Here is a 15,919-nt window from a genome sequence, read left to right as displayed (position 1 = left end):
ACTCAAAGTGTGGTCTACCCCTGCTTGCATCAGAATCATCTGGGGTACCTGTTAAAAACAGATTCCTCACTGTGAATGTACTTAATGCAACAAAATTGTATACTTAAAAACAGTTAAAATTTACCAACAAAATGGAAAACAAAAGAATGCAACACCACACACACACACCAGATTCCTAAGCCCCATTCCAGACCTGAATCACTATCTCTGGATTTATAATTTAAATCTTTTAAACATCTTTTAAATAGCAGTTAATGCATCTTGGCTAGTATCTGTAACTACTGTGCCAAGCCTGGGCATGTTGGAGACTTGACCTACTTTAGATAACATGCTTTTCCTACTAACCCCTTCCTTTAGCCAGGCCAGTGACTCTTCATTCCAGACAGCACTGTGAGTTTGCCCAAAGGCAGGCCTAGTTAGTAGAGAAGCCTGAAGAAACCAGATCAGATTCAAGGAGCCATGGGAACTGATACATACTAAGGCTAGCCTGGTCTAGTCTTTATAAATAAACCCCAAAAGCAACGCCTTCCGTGTCCAACAACCAGGATCACTTTTTACTTTTTCTAGGCCATCTCAGTCCAGACAGCCTAGCTCACTACTCCACAGATTCACTATCCTCAGAGATTGTTCTAAACAATGGGGAACGGATACTGATTATTTCAATTACAGGCCTTGGACATTTTGCCAAAAGCTTCTGCCAGGTTTTGAGGCTGTTTGATTGTTAAAGAGTTAAGGAGAGTTGGTCGGGCGTGGTGGCTCACGCCTATAATCCTAGCACTCTGGGAGGCCAAGGCGAGTGGATCACTTGAGGTCAGGAGTTCGAGACCAGCCTGAGCAAGAGCGAGACCTCGTCTCTACTAAAAATAGAAAGAAATTATCTGGCCAACTAAAAATATATATAGAAAAAATTAGCCGGGCATGGTGGCACATGCCTATAGTCCCAGCTACTCGGGAGGCTGAGGCAGTAGGATTGCTTAAGCCGAGGAGTTTGAGGTTGCTGTGAGCTAGGCTGATGCCACGGCACTCACTCTAGCCTGGGCAACAGAGAGAGACTCTGTCTCAAAAAAAAACAAACAAACAAAAAAAAGAGTTAAGGAGAGTAAACATCATTCTCAATATAAGACCCTTTTGATATTTCTTTCCTGGTCTTCCTGCCCTCCCATCTCACTGCCTCCAGAATCTTAATCTGTTCATTTCTTTCCCCTCTTCTATCAGTGATTCAGGGATTGGATAAGTCTCTGTGGTTTGTTTTGCCCTAAAGAGCAGAAGGCTTCGGTCCCAACTGGTGTTGCCAAAGGAACATACTAGTTCCATGCCATGGTCCTGGGTCAAGATCTGCACAATCTGATTGGCCATATCACCTCGGATGGCAAGGGAGTGGAAGTGGTCAAAATCATGGAGTCCCAGCTTTCGGAGACGCCTTGCAGCTGCCCTGTAACACTTCCAGGGCTGCGGCTCCACAAGGAGATAGTGGCAGAGGGAGGAAAGATGGGCCAGGAACTCCCACAGGCCATGGTCCCCATGGTTTAGATGAATCCACATGGTTATTGACATGCAGAAACCAATGTCAAAAACTGAACGTCCAAATTGGCTTAAGAAAGAGTTCAAGAGAACCGTCCGAGTCCTTTGATTCATGAAGTCCAGGGTGACAAAGGTCAAGGCATCCGGAAAAGGACATTCTTTTTCAGCTCGCTCCACCAAGACTGGATCTATGTCACAGCAGAGGAGACGGAGTTCTCTTGAGGCATCTGAGCAGGTCTCCCCATCATGTAGGGAAAGGAAGTGTTTGTATAGAGCCACACTCAGATCCTAGAGGAATCCAAAAGAGCTTTGTCATTGCAGCTCTCAACCAGTGAATGGAAGAGAAATCTGTATCTCTCATCCTCCCACTCAGAATGCCACTTACCCCTGGCTTTATAGGATGTGAGGCCCTTAAACCATAACCCAAGGAGGTTGTGTAAAAAGTTTTCTGCAGAGTAGGCACTCAGTGTCCTCCAGGGGTCACAGGCTGTAATGCATCATCCCTATGTCTTCCCTGACACTGAGGGTAGATTGGTATAGTTGAAAGGTATAGCCAAATGGGTATAGCAAAGGAGCCTAGAGCAGTATATTCCAGTAAGTAATATGCTGGTAAACTCACTATCTTTTTCTGGTATCTCAGACCTTAAGGAAGAAGAAAGCCGTAACGTTATAGGTGTCCTTTACCAGGAAGGTGAGAAATAGAGTAAACCCCATCTTATAAAAACCTGCTTCTAAGACCTGTGGTTGGAAAAAGCCTGGATTCCGAAAAGTCCTCATTTGGCTTTCACTCTACAACTTCAATTTTAACTACCTGTCTTATGCTTTGTCACCTTCTTCTGAGACTTATTCTGTTTCTGTAGCCATCACGCCTAAAAGTCAATGCTGACCTCCTTCTAGCCAAATCCAATGATTTGTGATTTTTAACACCTTAGTACCTTTTTGACTCTTAAACAAGTCACTATCTCCTTTCTCTAACTTTGACTTCTATAACCATTATAACTAACTCAAATTTGTGTTGTTATATATAGTATTTTTCAAGGCATTTTCCTATTTAATACCTGATTTGCTTAACAACTGTGTGAGGAAAATATTTATTTATGCCTTTTGTACAGGTGAAGAAAATGCACAATGGAAACTAGTCAGATGTCCAATAATCATAGCATGGACAAATCAATGTGGTATAGTCATTAAGACAGAATACTAAATAGCAGTTAAAGACAAAAGAACTCAGCTCAGTGCAACAACATGGATGACTCTCACAAATATATAATGCTAAGTTAAAAAGCAAGCCACAGGGCGGGACGCACTGGCTCACGCCTATAATCCTAGCACTCTGGGAGGCTAAGGCAGGAGGATTGCTTGAGCTCAGGAGTTCGAGACCAGCAAAAGCAAAACCCTGTCTCTACAAAAAATAGAAAAAATTAGCTGGGTGTGGTGGTGCACGCCTGTAGTCCCAGCTACTGGGGAGGCTGAGGCAGGAGGATCACTTGAGCCTAGGAGTTTGAGGTTGTGTGAGCTAGGCTGACGCCATGGTACTCTAGCCCAGGCAACAGAGTGAGACTCTGTCTCAAAAAAAAAAAAAAAAAGCAAGCCACAAAAGAAAATATATGATGAGCTTCCACCTATAAGAAGTTCAAAAATGGGTAAAATTAAACTACATTGTTTAGGAAAGATAAACAGTATACCATAAAGAAAAGCAAGGAAATGATAATAATAGTCAGGACTGTTGTTTCCTCTGGTGGATATAGGATATATTTATGAACAGGAAAAGGCAAATGGAGGACTTCTGGGGCACTGATGTTTTATTCTTGACCTGAACTGTGGTCATAAACGCATTTGCTTTATTATAATTCATAAAGTATAGGTTTGTGTTTTATGTAATTTTCTATATGTGTAGCATAGTTCACAATGACTTACTTGTCCAATGTCACATAGTACATGGCAAGTCTTAGGCTATATTAGGTTCTTTCCTCTGCCCGGGCTTCTCAAACTTTAATGGGCATACAGATCACTTAGGGATCTTGTTAAAATAAAGATGCTGATTTAGCAGATCTGGGGTGATGGCTGAGATTCGATATTTCTAATAAGTTGCCAAATCATGCCAGTGCTATAGTTGAAGGGTCATACTTTGAGTAGCAAGGCCCTTGGCCACGCTGCTTAATTTTCTGTCCACCTTTCTATTTACTTCTTCACTATCTTGCTCCTCCTTTCTGATCTTGGGTGTGGCCCTATGGTTGATCACTTCCTCACATCCGTCCCTTCTCCACCACATCTCTTCATTCCTCTCCCCTCTCAATTCCCCAATCCTATAGTCTCCTGGAAGCTTAAATGAGAAAATACAGACTCGAGGGCCCAATTCTCTGAGAAACTGATTCAGTAGATCCAAAGTGGGGCTTGAAAGTTTTTAAAGTTGGAAAAAAAGCACCCATAAATTATGGTACATCTATACAGTGAAATATTATGAAGCTGTTAAAAAAAGAATGCACTGACATGAATATCTGAGTTATTAAATGAAAAGCAGGTACAAAACAGTGTACTACTATTTGTAAAACTAAAAGAGGGATGATATTTATACATATATAATTACTGGTATACACACAGGACAAAAATACCCAAGAAATTATTATGCAACTAGTGGTGCCACTGTGTGGGGGAAAAGGAGGATTTAGGGTTGGGAGTATAGAGTTACTTTTTACTATATACGCTTTTGTATTTTGAATTTTTTTGGTTTATCAAGCACAAGCATTTTTTACAAAGTACAAAATAGAAAGCTCCCTCAACATTCAGCCAGGTTTGGGAACTACTGCCAACTATGCCTTTGCCTCTAATGTATATATTATGCTATTCTCAACTTTAAAATCTCTGGTTTCCTAATGCCTTTCATGAAATCCCAAGCCTTAAGCCCAGCCTCTCTTTTTTCAATGCTTTTACCCTCTGATTTTCTATATCACTACAGTGGAGAATGTTTGCAGAGGAAACCCAGACACCCACCCATCTGCTCATTCTAGTCTTTGAGACAGTATCCAAATGTCCCCCTCCCACTTATCAGCTGTGTCCTTCAGGGTCTTCAGTTGTCCACTAAAGTCTCTTCTGCCACTGTAAAATTCACCACACCCCCTCCAGCTTCTGGTCTGGAGTGATCAAGGGAGTGGATTGAGGGTACGAACTTTGGAAGCATTTGCGATCATAGGGTCAGACTGCCTGCTCCTCTAGCCTAACCCAGTGGCAACAAATAGGTGTGAGGGAGACATTTCCTTATTTTGATGTGGTTTGACTATAATCATATGCATGATAATACTTTGTGGTAAGAAGAGTGGCAGAGCCTCCCTCCTCCACTCCTGTGGCAGAATGCTGTCCTCTCCACTATATTCCATCAACTCACTGTTTTTCTTTTTTTGGAGACAGAGTCTCGCTCTGTTGCCCAGGCTAGAGTGCCATGGCGTCAGCCTAGCTCACAGCAACCTCAGACTCCTGGGCTTAAGCGATCCTACTGCCTCAGCCTCCCGAGTGGCTGGGACTACAGGCATGCACCACCATGCCCGGCTAATTTTTTCTATATATTTTTAGTTGGCCAGCTAATTTCTTTCTATTTTTTTAGAGACGGGGTCTCACTCTTGCTCAGGCTGGAAACTCACTGCTTTTTAAAAAAAAAAATACGCATCTGGCTCCAGGATCCATTCAGCACTGTACAGCACACACGAGTCTTAATTCTAGTCACGATTCTGTCACCCCTAGCTCCTCTCTCAGTAAACCAATTCCAACCCAAGCTCCCAAACGTGGGTCTCTGAAAGTCCCCTCTCCCCAGCAAGGTCGCCAGGTACGCTGCACAGGGGCCACTCCTAATACAGTGATCCTCCCCACCTGAGGTCTGGCCCTGAGGGCGGCGAAAGCTGAGGTGGGGACGCAGGAATTCGGAACGTAGTTGACAAGGATTCCTCTCCAAGATTCCTAAAGAGAGACGGTGGTGGGACCCTGACGGACAGGTACCAGCAGCACTGGACTGGTCAACGCTATGCTTTATGCTCATTTTGGGAAAGTTTGGTGCGTGTGATGCTGCGCCCAGGCCAGAACCACAGGGGACGTAGAGGCAGCCAACTGCTCGGCTCCCGGTGCTCCGATCCCTCCCCCGTCACTCACCCCGGAGTTACACCCCACGTCGAGCCCCAGGATCGGCCTCCTCTCAGGACTCTGAGGAGGGAAGAGCCGTCGAAGCAGCTCCGGGGGCAGGAGGCGGACCCGTTGCTCCGGAGGGTGGAAGCGGGAATAATGAGGGAAATTTCCGAAGGGGGCAGCCCCAGGTTCCAGAACTCGCGGGTGCTCTTCCGCCGCGGCCTCCTCGACTACCCCTTCAGCCAGGTTCGTGGACGCCGCCATTAGCCTCAGCCCCACCTCAAGTCCGGGCGGAACCGGAAGCCGGAAACCTGCGGCCGGCGAGGGCGGGGGCGGGTGGCTGGGTGGGAACGTGCCGGGGATGAGGAGGGCTGGCTTGCTCTGAGCGTTCCATGTGTGCCAGACACCCGGGGCTTGCGTTATTTTATTGGAACTCTCCTCACAATCCTAGGAGGGGATTAGTAATATCATCGACTTTTTTTTACAGGGCGGAAACAAGCGCTGAGAAGTTAAGCGTCTTGCCCAAGCTGACATAGTTTGAAACTTGGGCCACTTGACACAGAACAAGTAGTTTGTCGGGATCTCGGAAATGAGTTTTGGTCTAACTTCCTTTCTTTACAAATGCAGAAAATGAGACCCAGAGAGGAGAAATTACTTGTCAGGGATCACACTGTGAAACTGTGACGCAAAAACTTGCACCCAGTTCAGGAAAGGGTAGCGAGGAGCTGCTGGTCACTTGAGATGCCAGAAGACTCAGACAGCCCTGCCTGCCAGGAGCGACAGGCAGACAGGGCAACCGTAGACGTGAGCTCCTTTAGAGGCAAGGACTGTATGCCTTAAGAGTCCGCACTTAAAGAATGCTTACCAGGCACCAGACACCTTTCTAAGCCTTTTATAGGTATTAACAAGGACATTGGGGCACAACGAAGTTAGTAATTTGTCCAAGGTCTCGCAGTGAGAAATGATAGTACTAAGATTCAAACCCAGGCAGTTTGGCTCAAGAGAGTGTGCTTGCAACGCTACGTTATTCTCAGCTTTGAGTCCCCTGTGCTTACCATAATGCCTTCCACAGAGATGCTCAACAAATATTTGTGGAATGAAAATTCAATAGAGGATGCAAGTAGACAACTAAAGCTAGGTCCGTTTGAGGGAAATTAAGACGGAAGGGAGAAAGGAGCTGAAATGAAACAGACATGGTGGAATGGAGCTAGGCGAAATGCAGGCTGAGCCAGAGACTGGGAAAAAACAAGAGTTGAGCTGGGGACAGTGGTGCGAGCCTGTAGTCCCAGCTACTCAGGATGCTGGGGAGAGAGAATCGCTTGAGGTCACGAGTTGGGTGCTGCAGTGTGCTGTGATGGCTCCTGTGAATAGCCACTGATTTCAGCCTGGGCAGCAAAGCAAGACCCTGTCTCTTGAAAGGAAGAAAAAAAGAAAAAGAAAGAGCTGGTAAGGAGAGAAATCGAGGAGTCAGCCTAGGTAGCAGGTTCAAGCCTGAAGCCAGGATGGCCCAGAATATTCAACAGAGTCAGGGAGGGTCAGCAGAATTATTCATTCTTTCATCTCTGTCTGACTTGCAGTTTCACTATTTTCTTATAAGATTTGGGGACATAAGTTAATAACCAAAAGTCACAGTGGAATTGAGTAAACCGCAGTACTCAGCATAGCTTCCAGAAAAGGGAGGGAAGGGAAGCATCTCCATTTTTCTTCCCAGTTTTTGAACAATTTTGGTGAGCTGAACTTACCTGTTTTTTGTCACTAGGTGATGCTAACACAATTGACAATCCTTAATTTTCAAGGAGCTGGAATCACCTTGCTTTTGTAAACACTTTTTTGTTTGTTTAAACCAGTGTATATATTTTTTGTCAGTAAAAGGGTTTAATTTTATTAAGGACATGAGCACGTTTTGAGTTCTTGAAACACTGTTCACCAGAAGAAATATCGGCAACAGGGCCAGAGGATGAATGGCAGAATGGCAGGTTTCTCCTGATGCTGGGGTTCCTGCAGAAGCAAAGATAGGTGTAGGCCTGGTAACATTACTGGTGACCTAACGTACCTCAGAGATGACCCCATAAAGAGGCATTTTAATTTGACCCACTTTGGTGACTTTTCTAACTTGTGCCCATTTTTCAAAGCCTTATTAACCTAGGTGACTTGGCAGTGCTCAACTCCTGGACCTGTGGCCTGAATAGCCAGCCCCAACCCTTCAAATAACTGTAGCAGCTCATAAGAGCTTGCGCTGTGCTCTGGTCAGCCAGGTTTTGTGGAGCCTGATGTTTACATAATTCTGGGGGCAGAGGGATAGGGGCAGAAGGGGTACTTTCTTCAAGGAAAAAAAACCCCCACCAAATTACAAATATAAAGATAGGTATGAAAATGAATATTTATTTATAATGAGAAATCACAATAAATTATAAATTTTAAAAAGCTAACTACCACAAATATTGCAAAAAATTTCCATAATAATTTGATTAATTAAATACCAGTCACACTTAAGTATTAGTTTTTTCTTGCATTTTTGGCTGCTTCTTCACATGGCAATAATTTGATAATACCATTTTAGAGAAAGAGTAGAAAGATAATTCAATCTTAGCACAGTGGATCAAATTTGTCTTTTATTATTTGATAGTTTAAAAAAATTCTTTCAGGTTCACAGTTGTTATTGGCAATGTCATGTAAATTTTTAGCTTTGTTATCAAATTGGGGGAAAGCCTTGATCAAATTTCTTTCATCCATGAGCTGCAGGATTTCAGAGCATTTCAAATTTTCTTGTGCAAAGAATAATCTTAGATATAGTCTCCAAATTGACTATGTTTCTTAGCCAATTTGTCTTTGAAAACCTTGTTATGAATGGTACATTGTAAGTATTTTATTATCTGCATTGATATCAGTAATTTGTGTCAAGTCATCAAAAAATTTAAACATAGGAATTCTGATAAATTATAGTTTATACAATTCCTATCAAAAAAGAAAAGAATGCACGGTGCATTTATAATTATATACGCTGTGTTATTGAATATATTGCTGGCAGGACAAAACTTGTTTTCACTGATGTCAATAAGAGACAGAATCTTCCACTTATATTTTTACGTGGCTGATGATGGGAATAATTGTCTTCATACTGGCTTCTGGCTTCATTTGTTTTCAAACCTTGATTCTCCTCCATTCCCACATATTTCCCATGCTAGGTGCTGTAGGACACGTTTATATCTTCATTTGATCTCTGGCCCTGTACTTAAGGGTCACAACACCAGGTGAGTCAGCATAGTGAGTGGATAAGAGTATTTCTGGAAGGCAGGTGATAACTATGCATGGATGTGACTGTAAGCCATGCATACAGTCTAAATGGAGTAGGATTCCCAACTAAACTTCCCCTCAGCTAAATCCCCCAGATGCCTGTGGCCCCTTTAGTGCCATCTAACACAAGGAGAGATGTGAAGGAAGGGAAGTCAGCATGGAAATAAAGAGTTTGAGACCAGCCTAAGCAAGAGTGAGACCCCATCTCTACTAAAAATAAAAAAATTAGTGAGGCTTCATGGCACAGACCTGTAGTCCCAGCTACTTGGGAGGCTGAGGCAGGAGGATCACTTGAGCCCAGGAGTTTGAGGTTGCAGTGAGTTATGATGTCACTGCACTCCATCCTGGGTGACAGAGCAAGACTCAGTCTAAGAAAAACAATTAAATAAAAAGTGGAAATAAACAGCAGCCTTAGCCAACTGCAGTTAAATATCATACTTTTTCAAATTTCGCAAAATAAACGATCTCATGAACACATTGTGAGGATCTTGGAAAGGTCTTGGGTGGGAGTGAGGACCCTGAAGCTTAAGTTTCATTAGCTTCATGGTAAATCCATCTCTGACCTGCATGGAACATGTACCTAAGCATAGTTAAAATGAAGAAGTAGGCCAGGTGCAGTGGCGCACTCCTGTAATCCTAGCACTTTGAGAGACTAAGGAAGGAGTATTGCTTGAGCCCAGGAGTTTGAGGTTACAGTCAGCTGCGATCACCCCACTGTACTCTAGCCTGGGCAACAGTGCAAGACCCCGTCTCTAAAAAAAAAAAAAAAGGTATATATAGAATTAGAAATATCTAGTTTGGCAATGACTCACACGTATAATGGTTTCTAGTGCCTCCCAAGGGAAACTTGCACAGCTAGCACCCTGGCCCAGGGTACAGCCCATCCTATCCTCTTGTCCTGTCACTTTCCAATCACACCCTAGAGCCTCTGCTCTCACTCACTGCCAGTGTAGGGCTCAGGGGGCCTCAGAACTGAAGATTAAACAGGAATCTTTGTATATTTTTAAAAATTAAATCTACGTTGTCATAGAAACAATGTTCCAACCAGGGACTCATACCTGAACTTCTGGAACACAACTTATCTATGAAGTAGAGATTTAGTCTTTATTATAGTTGAGAAATTCTATAATTAGTCCTTGTAGAGTTTTAAACCACTTGGAAATAATAACCATACAATTTATAAATGGAGTGTTATAGCAGCATGGCAACCAGGAGAGTACCTCCTCTAAACCCCTCGTTTTCAGATGGAGAAACTGAGACCCAGGAGGTAAAGGCAATTTCTCCAAAGATAGGGCAGAATTATTCAGGGTAGGCTAAGTGCTGTAACTAACAATCCCCAAATGTCAGTGGCTTACCATGATAAAAGCTTATTTCACCCCATATCACAGTCCAATGTGGGTAAGAAGGGGAGGCAGGCACTCTGTTTCTCAGAGACTTCATGGACACATCTAGAAGCTCTGCCTTTCCTTGGAGACTTGGAGTTCTTAGTGAATCCGCTGAATCTGGCTGCAGATGAGGGAGGAGAGAGCCTGGAGAATCTCAAGGGAAGATTTGGGGGCCAGATCCAGAGGAGGTGTTCCTAACTCCCATACACATTCCATTGGCCAGAACTCAGTCCCATGGGTCCACCTGGATGCAAGAGATGTGAGGTATATAGTCTAGCAATGTGTCCAGGAAGAAGAAAATATGAATTTGGGAGAAAACTAACTAGTCTCTGTCTGGGAAGAATGGCAGAGGAAGAAGGGAGTGAATATTTGTGGAATATTGACCAGAAGATTGGTACTAGGCTTTTATACATGATTTCATTTAATCTGTTCCAGACTTAAAATTCTCCTTGTTCCCACGTTGGGGTTTTTTTTATTATTATTTCAGAATATTACAAGGTTAGAGATGTTTTGGTTACATAGTTTGCTTTTGTACAGTTTGAGTCAAAGTTGTAAATGTGCCCATCACCCAGATAGTGTACATTGTAGCCATTAGGTGTGAATTTATGCCATTGGTATTTTTTTAACTTCAATCCCACATGGAAGGTAAAATAGAAACAAGGATATTTGGTATCCTCCATTTCTCTCCCCAGGCACATTTTAGATCTCAAGGGGCTCATTAAGCTGATAATCTGACTTCACTAATTACTAAGATTTTGGAGAATTAATATGAAGATCTTTTGCACAGGCATTCTCTAGCCTACCCTCCACAATCTAAACCATTTTTGTCCCTTCTGAAATCCCACAGGCCCTGCAGGTGATTAACAGCTAATCTTGTCAGCTATTTTCAGAATCCTTTCTTTTTCCCACCTGAAGTAAATCATTTTCATTGTATCAGAGTTCTCGGTTGTAAGGAACAGAAACAGGCTCTGTTTGATAAACAAAAAAGGAATTTATTGAAAGGATGTACAAGAATTCGTAAATTATAAAAGTAAAACAGGAGAACCAGGCTTGAAAAGGGCTTAAGAGACTTCCAGTTAAAGGGGTGGTTTGAAAACACACACACTCTCTCTCTCTCTCATACATACACTCACTCACTTTTATTCTTCTCTGAAACTCCAATAATAGAAAAAGCCACAAACCTTCAAAGACAAAGAAAATGGGAGAAAGAACAACAGTAACAAAATGTGGGACACTGGAAAGCAGATGGCAAGTGTTAACTGACTTAGCTGACCAGGAGCAGTGACTCCTAAGCCATTGGAGGGGAAAATCAAAAAGCTACACAGCTAATACTATTGAATCCTCTAACATTTCAGTAATTGGTGGCAACAGACAATTTTGGTATGTGGGGAGTAGATGGGTCTCAAAAGCAGAGGAATTATTCCTCTCAGTAAATGGTGCTCAAACAATTAGATATTGATAGACAAAAAGAAAATAATAGAAAAAAGAACCTCACTTAAACTTCACACTGTATATAAAAATTAACTCAACATGGATCATAGATTTAAATGTAATATGTAAAACCATAAAACTTTCAGAAGAAAACACAGGAGAACATCTTTAGGACCTAGAATTTGAGGAAGAGTTCTTAGATATGACACCAAAAGCATGATTCATAAAGAAAAAAATCAATGAATTGGACTTCATCAAAACTGAGCACTTTTATTTTGTGAAAGGTCCTGTTAAGGAGACAAAAAGACAAGCTATAGATAGGGAAAATATATTTGCAAATCACATATTTATCAAAGGATTTGTATCTAAAATATATAAAGAACTTTTACAATGCTATTACGGTCAGGCATGGTAGCTCATGCCTGTAATCCCAGCACTTTGGGAAGCTAAGGTGGGAGATCACTTGAGCCCAGGAGTTTGAGACCAGCCTGGGCAACATAGCAAGACCCTGTCTCTACAAAAAAGTTTAAAAATTAGCCAGATGGATGGTGCATGCCATGCCTGTAGTCCTAGCTACTCTGGGGGGCTGAGATGAGAGGATTGCTTGAGCCCAGGAGTTTGAGATGCAGTGAGCTGTAATAATGCCACTGCACTCCACTCCGGCCAGGACAACAGAGCGAGATTCTGTCTCAAAAAAAAAAAAAAAAAAAAAAAGCTATTACCAACCAACAAAACCAAACTGTATAGTAAAAAAAAAAAACCTCTAATCTAATTAGAAAATATGCAAACGATCTGGAGACATTTCATTGAAGAGGATATACGAATGGCAAATAAATACATGAAAATATGTTAAACATCATTAGCCATTAGGGAAATATAAACTAAGACCACCATGAGATATCCCTATACACCTATTAGAATAGTAAAACTAAAGAACACATTGACAACACAAAATTCTTGAATGTTTGGATGTGGAGAAAATGGACCTCTCATATATTGTTTGTGAGAATGTCAAATGACAGGCACTCTGGTAAATAGTTCAACAAATTCTTTAAAAAAAAGGAACAACTAAATATACATTAATTAGAATGGCTAAAATAAAAAAGAGACAGTAACAAGTGTTGATGAGGATGTAGAGGAATTGGAAACCTCATAAATTGCTGGTAGAAATGTAAAATGATACAGCTCAATTGGAAAACAGTTCCTCAAAACTTAAACATAGAGTTACCCTATGATCTAGTGACTCCATTCATTGATATACACTCAAACGAGATGAAAGCATACATCCACACAAAAACTTATACACAAATGTTCACAGCAGTATTATTTATAATAGTCCAAAAATGTAAACAACCCAAATGTACATCAACTAATGAATGGATAAATAAAATTGGTATATCCATATTAGTTGGCAATAAAGAATGAAGTGTGGGTCCATGCAACAATATGGATGACCCTTGAAAACATGCAATGTGAAAGACACCAGTTACAAGAGATCACATACTATAGGATACTATTTATATGAAATGTCCAGACTAGGCAAATTTATAGAGACAGAAAGTAGATTAGTAGTTGCTTATGGATGGAGGGGGAGTATTTGGAGTAGGGAGAATGAATATTGAGTGCTTATGGATATCAGGCTTCTTTTGGGGGAACAACAATGTTCTAAAATTAGATTGTGGTGATGGTATATTTACACTCTCTCAATATACTAAAAATACTAAATTGTATGCTTTAAATGGGTCAATTGCATGATGTGTGAATTATATTTCAAAAAACTGAACATACATTTACCATACAACCCAGCAATTGCACTCCTGAGCATTTATCCTAGAGAAATGAAAACTTATTCCACACAAGACTTGTACCTGAATGTTCATAGTAGCTTTATTTGTAATAGCCAAAAATTGGAAACAACCAAAATGTCTTTCAATATGGAAATGGTCAAAAAAACTGTGATATGTCCAAATCATGGACTACTAGTTAGCAATAAAAAGGAATTAACTGCTGGTATGTGCAACATGGCTGGATCGCAAAGGCATTACGTTGAATGGAAAAAAAATCTCAAAAGAATATATTGTATGATTCAATTTATAGAACATTTCAAAATGGCAAAATTAGAGCAAATGGAAAATAGGCTAGTGGTTGGTAGGGGTTAGGGATGGTAGGGTTAGTGGATGTGACTATAAAGAGGTAGCTCAATGGGGATGTTTGTGTTGATGGAATAGTTTTGGATTTTGATTGTAGTGGTAGTTATGTGAATCTACACGTGTGATAAAATGTCACAAAATTATACACACATACAGTACTAAAGTTAATTTCCCAGTTTTGGTAGGACACTATAATTACATAATACATAACCATTGAGAGAAACTGAATGAAGGGTAAAGGGAACCTCACTGTACTATTTTTTTACTTCCTGTACATCTATACTTATGTCAAAATAAAAAATATGAAGAATTATTAAAGAAGCAATATAAGAAGCAGTTATACCCCACCCGTTCTCCACTGAGTGCAGCCATCTGACTGTGCCCCTCTCCATCCCCAGCAGCAAAGTGGAGAGGGTAAAACAGAGCGTCTCTGGTCTGGGAGACTCCAGTCCACTGGAGGCAAGGGTAACCTGCTGCAAGCGTAAGGAGAGGTTTACACAGTGAGTGCTGGGAGCCTCAGCTTCTTGCCCTCCCACTTTCCAGACAACTGGCAGCCAGGTGTGAGGTTTGCAGAGCCTTCTTGATGTTTCAGAAACATAAAGAAATGTTTCAGAAAGATTAAAAACAAAACAAAAAAGCAGATTACATACAAAATATCAAGAATCATAGTAGCAGTGGATTTCTCAACACCCCCCCCCTGGCAGTTGGAAGGCCATGGAACAATCCTTGACAATTCCAAAGGAAAATGATTTCCAATCTTTCATTCTATACACAGACAAATGATTAATTAAGTGTAAGAACAGAATGAAGACATTTCCAGACATACAAGGAGGTAAAAACATTGTTTTCCATGAGCTCCTTCAGAAAACTACTAGAGAATGTTGGACATCAAAATGAGGTAGAAAGCCAAGAAGGAGAAGTCTGTGAAATCTAGAAAGCAGATTTCCAATAGAGGAGAATGGTGAAGGGATCCTCAGGATGGAGATGAAGGAAGGTTCCTGGGCAACAGCTGGGCAGCAGATCTTCAGAGCAGCCAACGCAGGTTAGAGCAGTTGGAAGATTCCAGAAAAGAAGATGGCATCAACAAGATGACATTGATAGAACATCTAATGTATCTGAACATTGTGAGAGGATATTTACCCACTTAGGGGAGAGTTAAGAAATATAACGTTATTAATAAGCATATAGAAAACTAAGCAATGAACGTGCAACTAACAGCGATTATCTTCCAGAAAAGCAAAATGTGCAGGAAAGGAAAAGTGATCGTTGTGCACCATATAATTCTGTAGTCAACAGAGTTTACAGTCTTGATAATGTAAACATTAAATATTGATTAATCCATGATTATGGAAATAACCAAATCAGAAGTACAGGGTAAGGGTGGTGGGAGGTAATGGGAAGAGTGTGTATGTGAAAGTGTGCATGCAAGTGTGCTCTTACCCTTGATTTGTGTCTCCCTCTTTCCCAGTTTGTTATTAATCCTTTCTGATATTTTCTCTGACTGCCCTTTTGTTTTCTTCTTCAAATTAATGTATTTTCCAGGCTTTCTATAATGCATATATTAATATAGTAGTTTTATAGTTAGAAAAAACCCAATACGGGTTATTACAAAGAAAAGGTTAGGAGCCATGTCTCCAAGCATCCCCAACTTCCCTTCCTAACTCACCACGGATTTAGCAACTGTGAATTTTTCTAAATGTTATGTGAGCCTACTTGTATTTTCAGTACGTGCCACTGCTTGGGCATAATGAATTCCCCAAGGTCCACCTGCTGTGCAAAGTCTTTCACAGAAGAATAGAACCTTGCATTTTTATATATTATTGTTCAGACCCAAGGGATTCCCTACGTTCAAGAATTTTATAAGGTGTGTTCAGGGCAACGTGGCTGAGGAGGCATAAACCCTATGAGGCATAAACCCAACCCGTCTGTCCCCTCTTGAGACCAAACAGTGGATGGAGGACTGAAGCCTTTTGGGTTCATGGTGGCAGAGAGCTGGGGAAGAAACGGGACGAGGAGGTGAAAAGCCAT

General features: G+C 41.4%; 1 protein-coding gene across 1 annotated transcript; it reads right to left on the bottom strand.

Moving 5' to 3' along the window:
* Positions 1-1,022: 1,022 nt before the first annotated feature.
* BCDIN3D (BCDIN3 domain containing RNA methyltransferase) lies at positions 1,023-5,930 on the bottom strand. Its single transcript, XM_045554968.1, has 2 exons — positions 5,659-5,930; positions 1,023-1,809 (listed from the first exon to the last, which is right to left on the bottom strand). Exons 1-2 carry the CDS (start codon positions 5,893-5,895, stop codon positions 1,165-1,167), a joined length of 882 nt encoding a protein of 293 aa, XP_045410924.1. The 5' UTR covers positions 5,896-5,930; the 3' UTR covers positions 1,023-1,164.
* Positions 5,931-15,919: the final 9,989 nt, after the last annotated feature.

This window comes from Lemur catta, chromosome 6, assembly GCF_020740605.2.
Source record: "Lemur catta isolate mLemCat1 chromosome 6, mLemCat1.pri, whole genome shotgun sequence".
In the NCBI taxonomy this organism is placed as follows: Eukaryota; Metazoa; Chordata; class Mammalia; order Primates; family Lemuridae; genus Lemur; species Lemur catta.
Note: the sequence above shows the minus strand (reverse complement) of the source record. Positions and strands in the feature narration are given on the sequence as shown.